The 18169-nt window shown below is 36.3% G+C and overlaps 1 protein-coding gene across 1 annotated transcript in view; it reads left to right on the top strand.

The window, feature by feature from the left end:
- SLC6A15 (solute carrier family 6 member 15) overlaps positions 1 to 18169 on the top strand; it is a 56762-nt gene that overhangs the window by 18110 nt on the left and 20483 nt on the right. The window contains exons 2-5 of the mRNA XM_005904043.3: positions 5739 to 6230; positions 12685 to 12842; positions 13213 to 13339; positions 14608 to 14789. Coding sequence (XP_005904105.2) covers positions 5942 to 6230; positions 12685 to 12842; positions 13213 to 13339; positions 14608 to 14789 — 756 coding nt within the window. The 5' untranslated portion in view covers positions 5739 to 5941. The remainder of the gene's footprint in view (positions 1 to 5738; positions 6231 to 12684; positions 12843 to 13212; positions 13340 to 14607; positions 14790 to 18169) is intronic.

Below are 18169 nucleotides of genomic sequence, written 5' to 3' on the forward strand. Positions count from 1 at the left end.
TCCAGTAATATTGCCTGGAAATTTCCATGGAGAGGAGCCTGGCGGGCTACAGTCCATGGGGCTGCAAAGAATCGGACAGGACTGAGCATACACAGTGGCTGTTAAATATTTTCAATAGTAAATATTTCAAGCTTTACAATGTATTCAAAGTGATTCAACTGTTGTAGCACAAAATTAGCCATAGGAGATATGTAGATTTGTGGGCATGACTATGTGCCAATAAAATGCTCTTTACAAAATCAGACAGTGGGCTGTATTGGACCCACGGGCAGTATTTTTGACCCAATTCTTTTTTTTTTTTTTTGATCATGTAGTAGTTTTAGTTGTTTTTTTTTTTTTTTAAACTTTACATAATTGTATTAGTTTTGCCAAATATCAAAATGAATCCCCACAGGTATACATGTGTTCCCCATCCTGAACCCTCCACCCTCCTCCCTCCCCATACCATCCCTCTGGGTCATCCCAGTGCACTAGCCCCAAGCATCCAGTATCGTGCATCAAACCTGGACTGGCATCTCATTTCATACATGATATTTTACATGTTTCAATGCCATTCTCCCAAATCTTCCCACCCTCTTCCTCTCCCACAGAGTCCATAAGACTGTTCTATACATCAGTGTCTCTTTTGCTGTCTCCTACACAGGGTTATTGTTACTATCTTTCTAAATTCCATATATATGCGTTAGTATACTGTATTGGTGTTTTTCCTTCTGGCTTACTTCACTCTGTATAATAGGCTCCAGTTTCATCCACCTCATTAGGACTGATTCAAATGTATTCTTTTTAATGGCTGAGTAATACTCCATTGTGTATATGTACCATAGCTTTCTTATCCATTCATCTGCTGAGGGACATCTAGCTTGCTTCCATGTCCTGGCTATTATAAACAGTGCTGCGATGAACATTGGGGTACACGTGTCTCTTTCCCTTCTGGTTTCCTCAGTGTGTATGCCCAGCAGTGGGATTGCTGGATCATAAGGCAGTTCTATTTCCAGTTTTTTAAGGAATCTCCACACTGTTCTCCATAGTGGCTGTACTAGTTTGCATTCCCACCAACAGTGTAAGAGGGTTCCCTTTTCTCCACACCCTCTCCAGCATTTATTACTTGTAGACTTTTGGATCGCAGCCATCCTGACTGGTGTGAAATGGTACCTCATAGTGGTTTTGATTTGCATTTCTCTGATAATGAGTGATGTTGAGCATCTTTTCATGTGTTTGTTAGCCATCTGTATGTCTTCTTTGGAGAAATGTCTATTTAGTTCTTTGGCCCATTTTTTGATTGGGTCATTTATTTTTCTGGAGTTGAGCTGTAGGAGTTGCTTGTATATTTTTGAGATTAGTTGTTTGTCAGTTGCTTCATTTGCTATTATTTTCTCCCATCTGAAGGCTGTCTTTTCACCTTGCTAATAGTTTCCTTTGATGTGCAGAAGCTTTTAAGGTTAATTAGGTCCCATTTGTTTATTTTTGCTTTTGTTTCCAATATTCTGGGAGGTGGGTCATAGAGGATCCTGCTGTGATGTATGTCAGAGAGTGTTTTGCCTATGTTCCTATACACTAATAATGAGAAAACAGAAAGAGAAATTAAGGAAACAATTCCATTCACCATTGCAACGGAAAGAATAAAATACTTAGGAATATATCTACCTAAAGAAACTAAAGACCTATACATAGAAAACTATAAAACACTGGTGAAAGAAATCAAAGAGGACACTAATAGATGGAGAAATATACCATGTTCATGGATTGGAAGAATCAATATAGTGAAAATGAGTATACTACCCAAAGCAATTTATAGATTCAATGCAATCCCTATCAAGCTACCAACAGTATTCTTCACAGAGCTAGAACAAATAATTTCACAATTTGTATGGAAATACAAAAAACCTTGAATAGCCAAAGCGATCTTGAGAAAGAAGAATGGAACTGGAGGAATCAACCTACCTGACTTCAGGCTCTACTACAAAGCCACAGTTATCAAGACAGTATGGTACTGGCACAAAGACAGAAATATAGATCAATGGAACAAAATAGAAAGCCCAGAGATAAATCCACGCACATATGGACACCTTATCTTTGACAAAGGAGGCAAGAATATACAATGGATTAAAGACAATCTCTTTAACAAGTGGTGCTGGGAAATCTGGTCAACCACTTGTAAAAGAATGAAACTAGAACACTTTCTAACACCATACACAAAAATAAACTCAAAATGGGTTAAAGATCTAAACGTAAGACCAGAAACTATAAAACTCCTAGAGGAGAACATAAGCAAAACACTCTCTGACCCAATTCTTGACTGTCCGTTGCTCCATTGTAGATAGGAGGCTCTTACCTGGTAATGATGACAGCTAATGCAGCTGCTTGGTACCAACAAAGAGCAGTCCTGACAGCTTGTTGGCCAGGTGACTCTCACAGGAGTGGATAATGCTAACGTGGTAGAGACTGTGCAGTTACTTGATTCTGATTATCCTACTTCTCATGTGACCTGTAGGATACCACTGCTTTATCATTCACTACTTCATGTCCTTCCTGGACATTCCTGTTTTGAAGCAACAGTGATACACTTTTGGAGATAACCAATTATATTTTCAAACCTTCACCTATGCCATACTTTTAAGTTCTTCAGGCAAACATAAAAGTTTTCTCTTTCAGAAAAGTTGGGTCTTAAAATTTTGAAATTTATTTGACTTACAAATTGTTGTCTCATATACTAAGTTTTTATAACTCCACTCAGAAACCCAATTTATATTTTTTGACTATATGCAGCCTCTGTATAAGAAAGGAATGCCTCTGACTCAGTAAATATAGGGCCTTGGGGTGAAAGGCAAAAAAAAAAAAAAAAACTGAAACCAAATGTGTAATAATGCAAAATACTTGTAGTTATTATACAATGTAATTGGCCATACTTTAAGTTCATATAGTTGACAGAGTTAAACATTAAGAATGTGAGATTGGTAAGATTAAGTCATTCTCCAAGGAGACATTATGGCCTATTGAAGAAGAGATATACTTTCCCCCAAAAAAACCTCACTTGTTATTGTGGAAGTTTCAATGTTAACTGCAACCCCACCCCATATTATCCTATAGTGATCCCCATCCCATATTATCCTGTAGCAGTCCCTAAGAGAAGGAGGTGGGTAAGAAACAGTGAGAAAAGAGAGTATAAATTATTTCACTTGTGACATTATTAATGTACGATCACTTTTGATTTTGCTTATAATAGAAAAGGAACTGTAAATGCATGCAAATAGATATATAATATTCCTTTTTAAGTTTTAAATTTTATAAACTTTGCCTGAGATTATTGCATTATAAATCTGTATATGTAGTTAAGTATATTTTAGGAATTTAAAATATAAAATTGCATTTAAATTTTGTTTCCGTTAGACACTGATTTTTTCATAGAAAATATGAACTTTGGGTTGTTGTATAGGAATTTTGAAATTAAACTTTGCCAAAAAGATTTACTATGTAAAGCTGGTATGATTATCTGTTGGGCCATTTCCTTCTCCAGGGGATCTTCCTGACCCAGGGATCGAACTCAGGTCTCCTGCATTGTAGGCAGATGCTTTTACCCTCTGAGCCACCAGGGAAGCCCATGTGAAAAACATGCAACAGTGTCTAAATATGTTTTTTTTTTTTTTTTTTCCTGCTAGAAGAAATACAATTCTGAGATAACTGATTTGGGGGAGACTCATGAGTAATACTTTTTAAATTTGTTTTCTTTATGAAGAAGAGTTTTAATATAATAGTACTTTAAACTTCAATACATTCCTTTCCTTTCTATTTTATGGAAAAAAGCAAAAGGAATAACAAATACATGTTTACTGAGGAAAATAAATTGAGTCATATAACTGTGAGAAGTTATATAACTAAGTAAAAAGGTTAGGACACAACTCCAAACTTGTCAAATTAAAACAAATACCCTTATCCTTGTATCAGTAAAGTTATTATGCCAACGGTTTATCATTAGATGATCCAAAAAATGTAGACAGTTAGACAATTTATGTCTCACAAATAGCACTTTGTTATGTCAGGTTGTCTTCTTCCAGCAAAAATTATTTGGAAACAGCTTTTTTCAGCTTTTCAATGATTATATGTTTTCATTTATTGAACTAATATTTACTGAACTTTAGAGGGAAATAATGCAAATTAAACAGGCATAATCCCTAACTTCACAAACTGTTTCCTTATTCAAACCTTGTTAGCCTCTTTAAAATAGTTAACTTTAGAAGTTTTTCACTTATTCTAGAGATGTTTCTATTATTCACAATATTTGGGGAATGCTTCTTCTTCAAGAATTTTCTTCACAGTCTTTCTCTTATTATTCACCAAGTCCTAAATTAGTGTTTTTCCTTGAGGTACACATTTTAATTTTGTAATCAATGAAACACCTCCAAATCTTAAAATGACAAATAGATGATCAAGTTAAAGAATTTTTTTTTTCTTTTGGTGACCCAGTACTCTTTTTATTAAGGTTATAAGATAAAGTATGACAGAATGTTTTTCGGACTTTTTCAAGGTAAACCTAACAGCAGTTCCATTAAAGAATTCCATTCTTTTTCTATCAGTGAATGGCAGAATTCTTTTGGATATTATTTTTCAAGCTTCCTGATCTAGTTTTGACGAGAAACTCTCATACATTTAGTTACTTTTGAAAACAGATAATTTCACACTGGTCAGAATGGCTACCATCAAAAAGTCTATAAATAAGTTCTGGAGAGGGAGTAGAAAAATGGGAACTTTTATACACTGTTGGTGGGAATTTGTTCAGCCACTATGGAAAACAGTATCAACATTCCTTTAAAAAACTGAAAAAGAGAACTACCATATGATCCAGCAATTCCACTTGTAGGTATATATTTGGAAAAATGGAAAACTCTACTTCAAAAGGATGCATAAACCCCACTGTTTAATGCAGTACTGTCTACAATAGCTAAGACAGGGAGGCAGCCCATCAGCAGGCAATTGGCTTATGAAGATGTGGTGTACACACACACACACACACACACACACATATACACACAAAGGAATATTACTCAGCCATAAAAAGAATAAAATATTGCCATTTGTAGCAAGATGGATGGACCTAGAGAATATTATGTTTAGTGAAGTAAGACAAAGAAAGACAAATACCAAATGATATCACTTATATGTGGAATCTGAAAAATAACACAAATGAATACAAAACAGAAACAGGCTCAAAAACATAGAAAACAAACTTATCCGCTACCAAAGGGTGTTTAAGAGAGGAAAGGAGAAATTTCCCTTCCTGCAATATATCGCTTAACAACTTTTCCCTTAATAGCAAATGAATGAGTAGATGAATATGCTAACAGAAGAAATTCTATATAAGACAAATTTACAGGGATAGCATGCAATTGTTTATGTAATTTTATAAGTACTTTATTCAGAGAGGGAAGAAGGAATTAAGAAAAGGTTTCAAAATTCTACTTACAAATGAACTGAGTATACATTATGCAATGGGGTATATCTGAGGCTGAAGTAGATTTTTGCAAGAAGGAAGAAGTTAGCTAAAAGAAAATGTGTGTGAAGCTCTTGTGTACTTTACAATTCTTATACTTCTGTGAATATTAAGCTCTGAAAGGTCAAGAACAAGCATATATTTTATACTATGCAGAAAGAGTTTGCATCGCAAAAACTAAGAAGACGAAGTCTTTGGTATTTTAAATATTTTTCTCATTAAATATTATTTTTTTCAACTTAAAATTTTACAGGTACCTACAGAATATTGAACAAACAGATCCAAGATCCATAAGACTTTATCACCTTGAATCAAAGATTTCTTTGATATCCTCCTCCAACTTTTATTCGTATCAACTAACATATTTTTAGTTGATTTAAGAATTTAAGAATTAAGAAGTTTGCCAAAAGGAAAGTAAAAAAAAAAAAACAAAACTACTACTACCCACACTTTCCAATGCCGAAGAATAGCAAGGTGGTAAAAAGAGAATTAGACGATGAGGTTATTGAGTCTGTCAAAGACCTTCTTTCCAATGAAGACTCAGCTGATGATGCTTTTAAGAAGAGTGAACTAATTGTTGATGTCCCAGAAGAGAAAGACACAGATGTTGTAGAAAGATCTGAAGTCAAAGATGCAAGACCGGCTTGGAACAGCAAGCTACAATATATCCTGGCCCAGGTTGGATTTTCTGTAGGATTAGGGAATGTGTGGCGGTTCCCATACCTCTGTCAGAAGAACGGGGGCGGTAAGTTTCTGTTTTCTGCCTTTTATGTGTGTTTTTTTTTTTTTTTGAGTGATACATTGCTGAGTAAATTGATTATGTCAAATAGCAATCATTGTTGCTGCAGTCTCAGTATTTTAGAAGCTATGAATTTCATTGTAAAACCAGGGAGACGCCTTTGTTGAAAGTGAGTTAAGCTTTGTTTTCAGATTAGGTTTCCATAGGAGCTGATGACTTGCTATGAACACACAAGGATTGCTTGAGGTCATAGTCTCAAATTCTTTCTGTGGATCCTGTTAACATCTCAAAATTACTGCCTTTTCTAACCAGTGTTCCATTCCTTGTTCCTCTCAGTTATTCACTTTGGAGAAAATCCTCAAGTTTCTGATACAAAAGATATTGGTGAACAAGAGAGAGAATGTTCTATCCACAATGTATTAACTCTGAGTTTTAAGTTGTTTCATTCTTGAATGAAACAAAGTTACATATAATTTAGAATGATTATAGTCTTCGGTTGCCAACCAGAACTTTGTAGATCCCAGTAGAAGGAATTTAACCAGATAATTAATATAATACCAGATAGTCTTCGTCTGTAGATATCAGCACCCTTAAGATGCTGTAAAGAAATTAACATTTTTATTTCAAGCAAATTATCTCCATCAGCATATTTAGCTATTTGTATTTGTGCATATAATTGCAAGGGTTATTTAGTGAAAACTGTCTTAAAATCAAGAAAATAAAAACATATACAAAAGAATAGATAGTTCCTATAGGATACAGGCTCAATAGTACACTTGAGTAAAACTGAACATTACCTAACATTCAGTTCAGTTCAGTTCAGTTCAGTCACTCAGTCCTGTCCAACTCTTTGCGACCCCATGAATCACAGCACGCCAGGCCTCCCTGTCCATCACCAACTCCCGGAGTTCACTCAGACTCACGTCCATCGAGTCAGTGATGCCATCCAGTCATCTTATCCTCTGTCATCCCCTTCTCCTCCTGCCCCCAATCCCTCCCAGCATCAGAGTCTTTTCCAATGAGTCAACTCTTCTCATGAGGTGGCCAAACTACTGGAGTTTCAGCTTTAGCATCATTCCTTCCAAAGAAATCCCAGGGATGATCTCCTTCAGAATGGACTGGTTGGATCTCCTTGCAGTCCAAGGGACTCTCAAGAGTCTTCTCCAACACCACAGTTCAAAAGCATCAATTTTTTGGCGCTCAGCCTTCTTCACAGTCCAACTCTCACATCCATACATGACCACAGGAAAAACCATAGCCTTGACTAGACGGACCTTTGTTGGCAAAGTAATGTCTCTGCTTTTCAATATGCTATCTAGGTTGGTTATAACTTTCCTTCCAAGGAGTAAGTGTCTTTTAATTTCATGGCTGCAGTCACCATCTGCAGTGATTTTGGAGCCCCAAAAAATAAAGTCTGACACTGTTTCCACTGTTTCCCCATCTATTTCCCATGAAGTGATGGGACCAGATGCCATGATCTTTGTTTTCTGAATGTTGAGCTTTAAGCCAACTTTTCCACTCTCCACTTTGACTTTCATCAAGAGGCTTTTTAGTTCCTCTTCACTTTCTGCCATAAGCGTGGTGTCATCGGCATATCTAAGGTTATTGATAATTCTCCCGGCAATCTTGATTCCAGCTTGTGCTTCTTCCAGTCCAGCGTTTCTCATGATGTACTCTGCATATAAGTTAAATAAGCAGGGTGACAATATACAGCCTTGACGTATTCCTTTTCCTATTTGGAACCAGTCTGTTGTTCCATGTCCATTTCTAACTGTTGTTTCCTGACCTGCAAACAGATTTCTCAAGTGGCAGGTCAGGTGGTCTGGTATTCCCACCTCTCTCAGAATTTTCCACAGTTTACTGTGATCCATACAGTCAAAGGCTTTGGCATAGTCAATAAAGCAGAAATAGATGTTTTTCTGGAACTCTCTTGCTTTTTCCATGATCCAGCAGATGTTGGCAATTTGATCTCTGGTTCCTCTGCCTTTTCTAAAACCAGCTTGAACATCAGGAAGTTCACGGTTCACATATTGCTGAAGCCTGGCTTGGAGAATTTTGAGCATTACTTTACTAGTGTGTGAGATGAGTGAAATTGTGCGGTAGTTTGAGCATAGGGTTGTTAAATTAAAATAACTTTAATATTTGCTTTACTTTCTTTACTATCTTTACTATATACTTATATGGAAGCTGTTAAAACAAGTGTGTTTAAATACTAAATGTTTTCTACGTGGCATTTCGGCACATAAAGGAAAGAATGCCTATTTTGGTATTTGATTCCAGTTTGTGATAGGTTTGGTGACAGGACAAAAACATGGTTTTATTTTATTTTTTATTTAATTACCAACCTATAAATCAGTTGAAGTAATAAAACCATTCTCATGTGAAATGGTTTCTTTTTGTCACTAAGATAAAAAGCTAAGGTGTCAGGTGACAAAATACATTTAATGTTTTGCTTACTTAATTCAACCAGGGGAAGACCAACAGGTTTGGGGAAAAGTAGGAGAATCCCGGGGACAGGGGAGCCTGGTGGGCTGCCGTCTATGGGGTCACACAGAGTCGGACACGACTGAAGTGACTTAGCAGCAGCAGCGCGTGTGATGGCTTCCCAGGCGGCGCTGGTGGTAAAGAACCTGCCTGCCAGTGCAGGAGACGTGAGATGTGGGTTCAATCCCTGGCTTGGGAAGGTCCCTGGAGAAGGAAATGGCAACCTACTCCAGTATTCTTGCTTGAAGAGTCCCATGGACAGGAGTCTGGCGGGTTATAGTTCATGGGGTTGCCAAGAGTAGGACATGACTGAAGCAACTTAGCCCAGCACACACAGCCTGTGTGATAAATCTGCCTGAGAGGTAAGAATCAATACATGGAGTTGGTGGTACACTACCCATCACTCCACTGAACCTGCAAGCTCCTTAGCTAGTCTTTAATATCACAGATTAATTATTTACCAAATCAGCCACAAGCAGCTAAGTACTACCCTGCTTTATATTTCACAACAAATTATCCCATTTGCAAGATGGGCAGAAGATGAATTCTTATTTTCAGACCTTTTGCCTTATGCACTTTATTGACCATACTATTGAGGAAGAGGCTATCTTGGCTGAAAACTCAGGTTTCTTTCTGTTTGATACAGTATTAGTCTTGGTGGAAAACTCTAAAGGATTTCATAGTTAGTTATCAGTTAGCAAAAATGGCTCTTGCTCCTTACTTTTATATGTAAAGAAAATCAAGATGCCCTTCCAAGAATTGTCCCCTGTCTTCTAATTACAAGTGCTAGAGAGTGATATTATAAAACACCAATGGACTTCATTATTTTGAGATGGCTGTTGGAGTTTAAAAGGTGGTACTATGCATGCAGTATAGCTTTGAGCATCTAGGTATTTGTTTAAACAGTCTCAACTTGCATAAATCGTATTCATCATTTGAGGTACTTTATGAATAACAGAATAAAAAGTAATAGACCAATATACGTTGATCTGTCTGGAGATATTACTTAAAGCACAATGCTTAAGCTTGAGAGTGAAAGGGAGAATGTTAGTTGCTCAGTCATGTCCGATTCTTTGCCACCCAATGGACTGTAGCTTGCCAGGCTCCTCTGTCCAAATGATTTCCCAGGCAAGAATTCTGAAGTGGGTAGCCATTCCCTTCTCCAGAGTATCTTCCTGACCCAGGGATCAGACCCAGCTCTCCCGCATTGTAGGCAGATTCTTTACCATCTGAGTGACCAGGGTAGCTCTGATTAAGTTTAGTAAGTGTTATAATATAGAAACTACCAGCTCAGGTTTTGAAGCCAGTTTGACTATGAAGCCTGGCTCTTTCCTTCACTATACAGGTGATCTTTCACAAGTTAACTTACTATTTCTGGCTTCATTTCCACACCTGTAAAATGAGGGTAATAATTGTGCTTGCTGCTGCTGCTGCTAAGTCACTTCAGTCGTATCCGACTCTGTGCGACCCCATAGACGGCAGCCCACCAGGCTCCCCATTCTGTGGGATTCTCCAGGCAAGAACATTGGAGTGGGTTGCCATTTCCTTCTCCAATGCATGAAAGTGAAAACAGTGAAAGTGAAGTCGCTCAGTCCTGTCCAACCCTTAGCGACCCCATGGACTGCAGTCTTCCAGGCTCCTCCGTCCATGGGATTTTCCAGGCAAGAGTACTGGAGTGGGGTGCCATTCCCTTCTCCAATAATTGTGCTTACCACACTGGATTCTTGTAAGGAATAAATAAGTGATTACATGTAACATGGATAGAAGTATGCCCGGCAAGTAGTAAATGCTCAGTTGTGTTTTAACTAGGACTATTTTAATTTCCAGGACTGTAGAGTAATTTGAGTCTGAAGAAATGGCTAGGTATCTAATAACATGTCATGTGCACATACCTGAGAAAATATTCCCAATGAGTCCAGTCTTCATTCATTCTCTTTTTTTTTCTCCTAGTTGTTCACACACACGTAAACCTATTCACACCCCAGGATTTCATGCAGGTGTTAAAGTGCATTTTCAGTCCTTCAGGAAACATTCTCAGGTCATTAGTGCCTGAATGCTGTTAGTCATCTTAGGGTTTGAATTTTGATAATTCTGTTTTATAATCTCACGCATCCATGCTTTACATTACATACTCCTTTGTAGAATCAACTCATGTCTCAAAGTCTGAAAATCAGCTGTAAGAGAGTAGAGATTTTCTACCAACCACCATTTTAAAGGAAATTCTTATACATGGAAATTATTTAAGAGGTGTATAGACACTGAGATAAATGACTTGAAAAAAAATCATTAATATTTACCTCTTCAACAGAAAAGGTACCAGAACAATTTGAACAGCTTCCAAAATCTATTCAATACCATTATTCATTTTCTTTTTAATGAGAGAAATATAATGAATGGCCTCCTCTTTAAAAAGGGCATTAGTCCCCACTTGGTAGTATCTGGTTGGAAAAAACTCCAGATATGAAATTTGAATTTAGCATGTCCATTTTAAAGATTATCTAATGAATAATTTGCATATGTATTCTCATTTAGATATGAGTACAGGTTTCTTGTTAGACTTTATCAATAATAGAGTCTAATATTAACATTGTCAATTGATTTAGTACATTTTTAAGTCACTGGGCATATGTCTTAAGTTGAGATTTAGCTGTAAAATAATATGCATATATATTTAAGTATGAAAACTTTACTATGAAAATATAGCACATATATTTTATAATAGCTATTATTTTTTTTTTTTTAATTAGTATTCATTCAGTTCAGTTCAGTCACTCAGTCGTGTCCGACTCTTTGCGACCTCATGAGTCACAGCATGCCAGGCCTCCCTGTCCATCACCAACTCCAGGAGTTTACTTAAACTCATGTCCATCGAGTGGGTGATGCCATCCAGCCATCTCATCTTCTGTCTTCCCCTTCTCCTCCTGCCCCCAATCCCTCCCAGCATCAGGGTCTTTTCCAGTGAGTCAGCTCTTCGCATGAGGTGGCCAAAGTATTGGAGTTTCAGCTTTAGCATCAGTTCTTTAAATGAACAACCAGGACTGATCTCTTGGACTGGTTGGATCTCGTTGCAGTCCAAGGGACTCTCAAGTGTCTTCTCCAACACCACAGTTCAAAAGCATCAATTCTTTGGCATTCAGCTTTCTTTACAGTCCAGCTCTCACATCCATACATGACCACTGGAAAAACCATAGCCTTGACTAAACAGACCTTTATTGGCAAAGTAATGTCTCTGCTTTTTAATATGCTATCTAGGTTGGTCATAACTTTCCTTCCAAGGGGCAAGCATCTTTTAATTTCATGGCTGCAGTCACCATCTGCAGTAATTTTGTTGTTACCTACCCCTTAACAGAGTTTTGGAAAACCAAAAATTACTTATTTCCCGAAGTGAACTTTTTTCTATAACATATATATGGGAAAAAAATACCATTTGTCTGTGGTAGATGTTCTTTTTCTTTTTTCTTCTCTTTTAGTCTAAGCAGGCATTTCTTCTTCCCTGTCGTTACTTAGGGAAAAAGTCAGTTTAGTGTCATATCATCTCATTCATTTTGCTTTATCAGATTTGAAATGCATGATTTAGATGAGTTTGAGTAAAATTTAATAAATGACTTCATTAACATTTTGTGAATAAGACTTCCAGGAGCCTTTGAAACCTATTTGAGAAAATATTTTAAGGAATCAGTTATTTTTACAAAAAGTAAAGTTGTTTTACCTTTTCAGTAAAATGAAACTAAAGCTATTCATTGATATCCTTACTTTTTTTCATAATTATTTTTTATCAGAAACTATTGGTAGCAGTCAAATTCAGGTTTCTGATACCAGAAAGCTTAAAGTAATGAAATTGCATTTTCTCTAAAGTCTTTTATAATTATACGTATGGAAGTTTAAATGTCATCTTTCATGAGATAATCAGAATTAGTGTATTCTATACTGTGGCTGTTGAAAATATAATCTATTTTATTTGTTCTTCTCTCTATAGGTGCCTATCTTTTGCCATATTTAATACTACTACTGGTAATAGGTATTCCCCTTTTCTTTCTGGAACTTTCTGTGGGTCAAAGAATTCGGCGAGGAAGCATTGGTGTGTGGAATTACATAAGCCCTCAACTGGGAGGGATTGGATTTGCAAGTTGTGTTGTAAGTTTCCTGGTATGGTATATGCCATATGATTTTTTTACAGGGTTTGTAATTATATAGTCTGAAGTTAAAAGCAACCTTGGAGTGTGTATTTCTCTAACTCAACTCTTTAATCATGTGTTAAAAAAACCACTCCTGGAGCTTGCACTAATACCCAAAATATGCTGTAATGTGAATGTAGTACAATCTTGTTAATGTGTTTTCTTAAGGCCTATGAGAGTCATCATTTTAGAAAAGATAATGTGTCTCAAATAAAAATTTAAAAAGGTTTTTTTTTTAAGTATTAAGTGGGCTTTGATGCATCTCATCTCATTGTTTCAAAGGTAGGGGCAGGAGAATTTTAATGTAATCACACTATTTTATTTTGCAGGTATGCTTTTTTGTGGCTCTCTACTACAATGTCATCATTGGCTGGAGTCTGTTTTATTTTTCTCAATCTTTTCAGCAGCCTCTGCCTTGGGATCAGTGTCCTTTGGTGAAAAATGCTTCACACACTTGTAAGATATCTACAATGTAGAGTTTTTGTATCTAAAGATCATAAAGTTAGTAAAGCTGGGAGCTTTCAAGATATTTTTTCTAAAATCTTTTGAAGTGATTGTAACAAACTTTCCTTGATATACTCAGAAAGATAGAGTTTGGCATCATTTATTTAGTTCTTTATTTTATTGTGTTATTTTATGTTGTTTTATTGTGCCCCAGGATGTTAGGATAAAAAATTATCAGCCTTCAGTTACAAACTTAGACAATATTTTATTTTGTTCGTCTTTATTGATGTCTTACATTTGCATTAAAATAAAAAAGAGGAGAAAAAGAATAATTTAGATTGAAGAAATTGTTTTTATGTCTTGGGTTCTGTTGTTCTATGTTTTTCTTATCTTTTAATTTTATATCCTAGAATATAAAGAATAATTCTGTAGCGCTGTCCGGTAAATATCGAATGTAACATACATATGTAGTCTGAAATGTCCTTAGTCGCCATATTTACAAAAAGTAAAAAGGGACAGTTGAAATATTTTATTTAGTCCAATATATCTAATATATTAATATTCTAACATAAATTTAATGTAAAATAGTGATGTAATAATTTACATTGCTTTTCTCATACTAAATCTCCAAAAACCCCTTTGTATTTTATGTTTACAGCACAAGTCACTTGAGACTAGGTCCATTTTGAAGGTCACATATGTGAAGCAGCTAGCATTTTTGATGGCTCTGCCCCCTAGGAAGTCAATCAGATAATTTTGGGGGCAAAAGGGGCTATAAAACTGATATGTTTTAATCACCTTGATAAAAGCTAGTGCTTTCATGCTCAGTCTTGTCTGACTCTCTGTGACACTTTGGACTATATAGCCCTCCAGGCTCCTCTGTCCATGGGATCTTCCAGGCAAGAATACTGGGGTGGGTTGCCATTTCCTCCTCCAGGGGATCTAACCAGGGGAACCCCATCTCCTGTGTCTCCTGCATTGCAGGCAGCTTCTTTACTTGCTGAACCATCAGAAAAGCCCCTGATAAAAGCCTCACACATTCCTATTTTAGAAATGTGTAACAAGATAATCATCAAAGAGGATTTGTGTTTGTTGATTTTTTTTTTCATATTTTTTCACAGGAGATTTCACTGTGGATTTAAATGCTTCTGTAGAAGCATTAAGAAAAGTAGTACTTTTCTAGGAAATGTTAAGAATTGATTTACAGGCTTACTGGGGGAAAAAAATAGCCTCGTTACTCTTTCTTGTCTGAAATGATTGTGTTACCTTTCTTTCTACAGTTGTAGAGCCAGAATGTGAAAAAAGTTCCGCCACTACCTATTATTGGTACAGAGAAGCACTGAATATTTCCACTTCCATTTCTGAAAGTGGTGGCTTAAACTGGAAGATGACCATCTGCTTGCTGGCTGCCTGGGTTGTGGTGTGCTTGGCTATGATCAAAGGCATTCAGTCTTCTGGAAAAGTTAGTATGTCAGAGCCCCTCCTGCTTCTGCTAAACATCTAATCGCCATTCCTGGGAACTATTCCCACCCCCGGCCCCTCTCCACCCAATATAAATAAATCTGTCTGAGCAAGCTGCAAGTAACACTTCAATCTAGGCAGTTAATTAAAGACTGGTAAAAAGTGGTATTTTTTTAAAAAATGTGTTTAGACCAAGGAAAGGACACAAATAAAGATGTAAGTTTTTTATAATGAAATCTAAAGTTGTTTATAATCTTTCCCTCTTCTATCAAGATCTGTTTTGAACTTTTTTGTCGACACTTAACAGTCCTTTCATTTTACTGGTATTCAGCTGAACCTAATGTTTTAGTTGTCTGATTAGTTCCAATCATGGAAATTGGGAAATGTAGTAGAATAAAGAACTTGTTTATGTTATTTGTGTATCATTTTTTTCTCTGCTCTAGGTGCTCTAGGGAATAGTTGCTTACAAGATTTTAAAAGTCCATTGTGGAGTGTTTCTTAAATATCTGAACATTAGGTAGTTATAATGATCTCAACAAGAAACGTAGAGTAATATAAAAGACTAAAGGGCGTGTGGCCAGGGCAAATGGAAAATTTTATGAGACTGTGGTTGAGAAAGACATTAAGTGAGTTCTAGATACCCTAGGAAGTCAATCAGATAATTTTTTAAAAGGATGTATTAGGAAAGTAATTGTTATTCACTATTTTGCTTTCATAGTACATTCCCCCCTCCCCATTGCCGTTGTTTTAAAAGTCTCTGTTTCTTTTGTCTGGATCACAGCAGGAATTAATTTTGGTTCTTCTCTCTGCCCTGTAGCAATCCATCTCTGTTGTTTTCTCTTTCCCAAGTATAGATCTGATCATGTATCTTTCCAGGTTAATATATTGCCACTTACCATCATATACTAATAAGAGTGGGAATAACTGTATTAAGATAGCAGCAGTCAGCAGCAGTAAAAGCAGCAGCAGTAGTAATAGTGGTAATAAATGACTATGAAGATGATTTTGACAATGATCAGAGCAAGAACAATAACAGATGCCAATATTTATTACATGTTTATTTTTTTTTTTTACATGTTTACTTTGTAGTAGGCACTATGAGAAGTGCTTCATATACTTTATCCCATTTAAATCTGAAAAAAAAAAAAAAAAAAAAACCCAAACAAAAACCTCTAAGAAGTAATTGCTACTCTCAGACCTGCTTTACAGATAAAAAGCAAGTTTGTGGAAACAGGTAACTAGCCCAAAGAATAATGGTTAGTAAATGTTGGTACCTGGAGTCAAACCTAGCTCTGTCTGAAGCTAACGCCCACATTATTGAATTGCAATGCTATACCCTCTCTTGCTGTGACAGCTTTCCCCCACTAAATAGTGAACTTTTTTAGGCAAAGTGTGTCTACTTCATCTTTGCTTCTTGTTGGTTCATATTTAATTAGAAGTGTTTGACAGTTTTTACAGCTTGTAAATCACAGCTGATTTTACATTTCGCTTCCTAATGGAACTTCTTTACCATTTTCCTTTGCAGAAATGAATATGGTAGATAACACACCGGAGTATTTTTTGGTCTTTTATAAATGTTAGTGTATTCTGTGATTAAATACGTTCAATTAGTTGGTTCCACTTGATGTGTCTTCTATAATGTCACAGCCCCAATATAGTCAGGTTTTAAATAAAGGAATAGATTCCTAAGCCAAATCTAACCACATTTATAGGCTTCCTAAGATAATGTCATTTGATAGAATAAGAACCAACTGTGGTGAGCCAGGGAAGACCAAAGATCCCTCTGCTCAAGTCTTAATACCACATTTTATTTTTTCTTTGTCTGAGTATGTGTCTTATCATTTAAAGAAAATACTCATACTTTTCTTATCACATATTTGGGATGTTTTTCTTATGTAAAATAACTTTTCTAGAAAATCTAATATAATTTCTAGACTATATGTGATTTATTATTTCAATGAGAAGGCTTAGGGAGAGGCTAGCTTTTCAGGAGATTTTGAAGAGAAAATTTAGTAGGCACAGATAAGAGAAAGCTATAAGTAATATGAACAAAGTTTTGAAAGTCTAAATGTATATTTGCTTATTCTGAACCAATGAGCTGAATACAATAAGAAATTTATTAGAAATATATGTAAAGCTTTATTTGTCTGCCAAACAAAAAAGTCTCTAAATAAACACACCAATGCAGTATAGAGAAATATGGTTTAAGAATAATGAAGTTTAAGGTTAGTATGTGGGGAAAAAACAACTAAGAGTATTTAGCAGCTAAAAGTCTTTGCCAACACACACACACACAGAGAATGCTAATTTCAAACTGCATGAATTAAGACAGGAATATGACAGTCTCATTCTCCTTTAGGTCAGGTAGGCACAAGTCAATTGAATTACACCTGTAATACTGGATTTTTACCAAAACCCTTATTTTCTCCTTTGTTATGGAGAAGAGTTATCTTAGCTTCTTAATCACAATCTTCAAGTATTTGAAGAAAAAGGAATAAGCCTTACTCATCCCATGTGGTCACATGGTCAAATCCTGGGGATCATGGAGAGTGGTGGGGTGGTGGTGACTCTTCACCGAAAGGAAGATCTTTCGGGAATCAAGCCTGCTAACAATGAAATTAGTTGTCTGCAGTGGTAGAGACTCACACTAGCGAAGGTGGTCCAGTGGACGTTGTATGGCTGCATGTCCTTTGTTGGATCCTCTGTGAAGGGGATGCCTGCCTCCAGGGAGATGGATAGAAATGAGAAGCTCCAGGCTTTCTTTATCTTTAAAGGTAATGTCTTCCACTGGTACTGCTTTGCTATCAGTACTACTCATGTGCCAAGTAAACACTCTGCATACATTAGCTTGTTTAATCTTTCTATCAGCCAGATGATTTACATGTTCATATCCCCATTTGACTGCAAAGTTAAGCTTAGGAAGAATAAATAGAATTAAACAACTGGTAAGTAGCAGAGCTAGAACTGGGCTATGAAGTCCTCAGAAAGGATGACTGTCTGAAGGTGTGTTAAAACATTTTAATATAAAAAAAGAGAAAAATAACTAAATGATTTCATATGTTTACTGTTTTTCCATAGTTGAGTGGAACGAAAGTATTTTCATGTAACATTTTGATTTGTAAACTTATCTCTTTTATTGAATGTCCTTGCTGTGAAAGGCAGTTCAGTTTTGGAATTCTCCAGGCCAGAATACTGGAGTGGGTAGCCTTTCCCTTCTCCAGGGGATCTTTCCAACCCAGGGATCAAACCCAGGTCTCCCACATTGCAGGCGGATTCTTTACTAGCTGAGCCACAAGGAAAGCACTTTTAAGGCCCAGGGAGTGTTAAAACCAGCCAAAGAAACATATTTCATTGTTTTAGTTCCCAGTTCTTAAGAAAAAT

Source organism: Bos mutus, chromosome 5 (genome assembly GCF_027580195.1).
Source record: "Bos mutus isolate GX-2022 chromosome 5, NWIPB_WYAK_1.1, whole genome shotgun sequence".
Taxonomy (NCBI): domain Eukaryota; kingdom Metazoa; phylum Chordata; class Mammalia; order Artiodactyla; family Bovidae; genus Bos; species Bos mutus.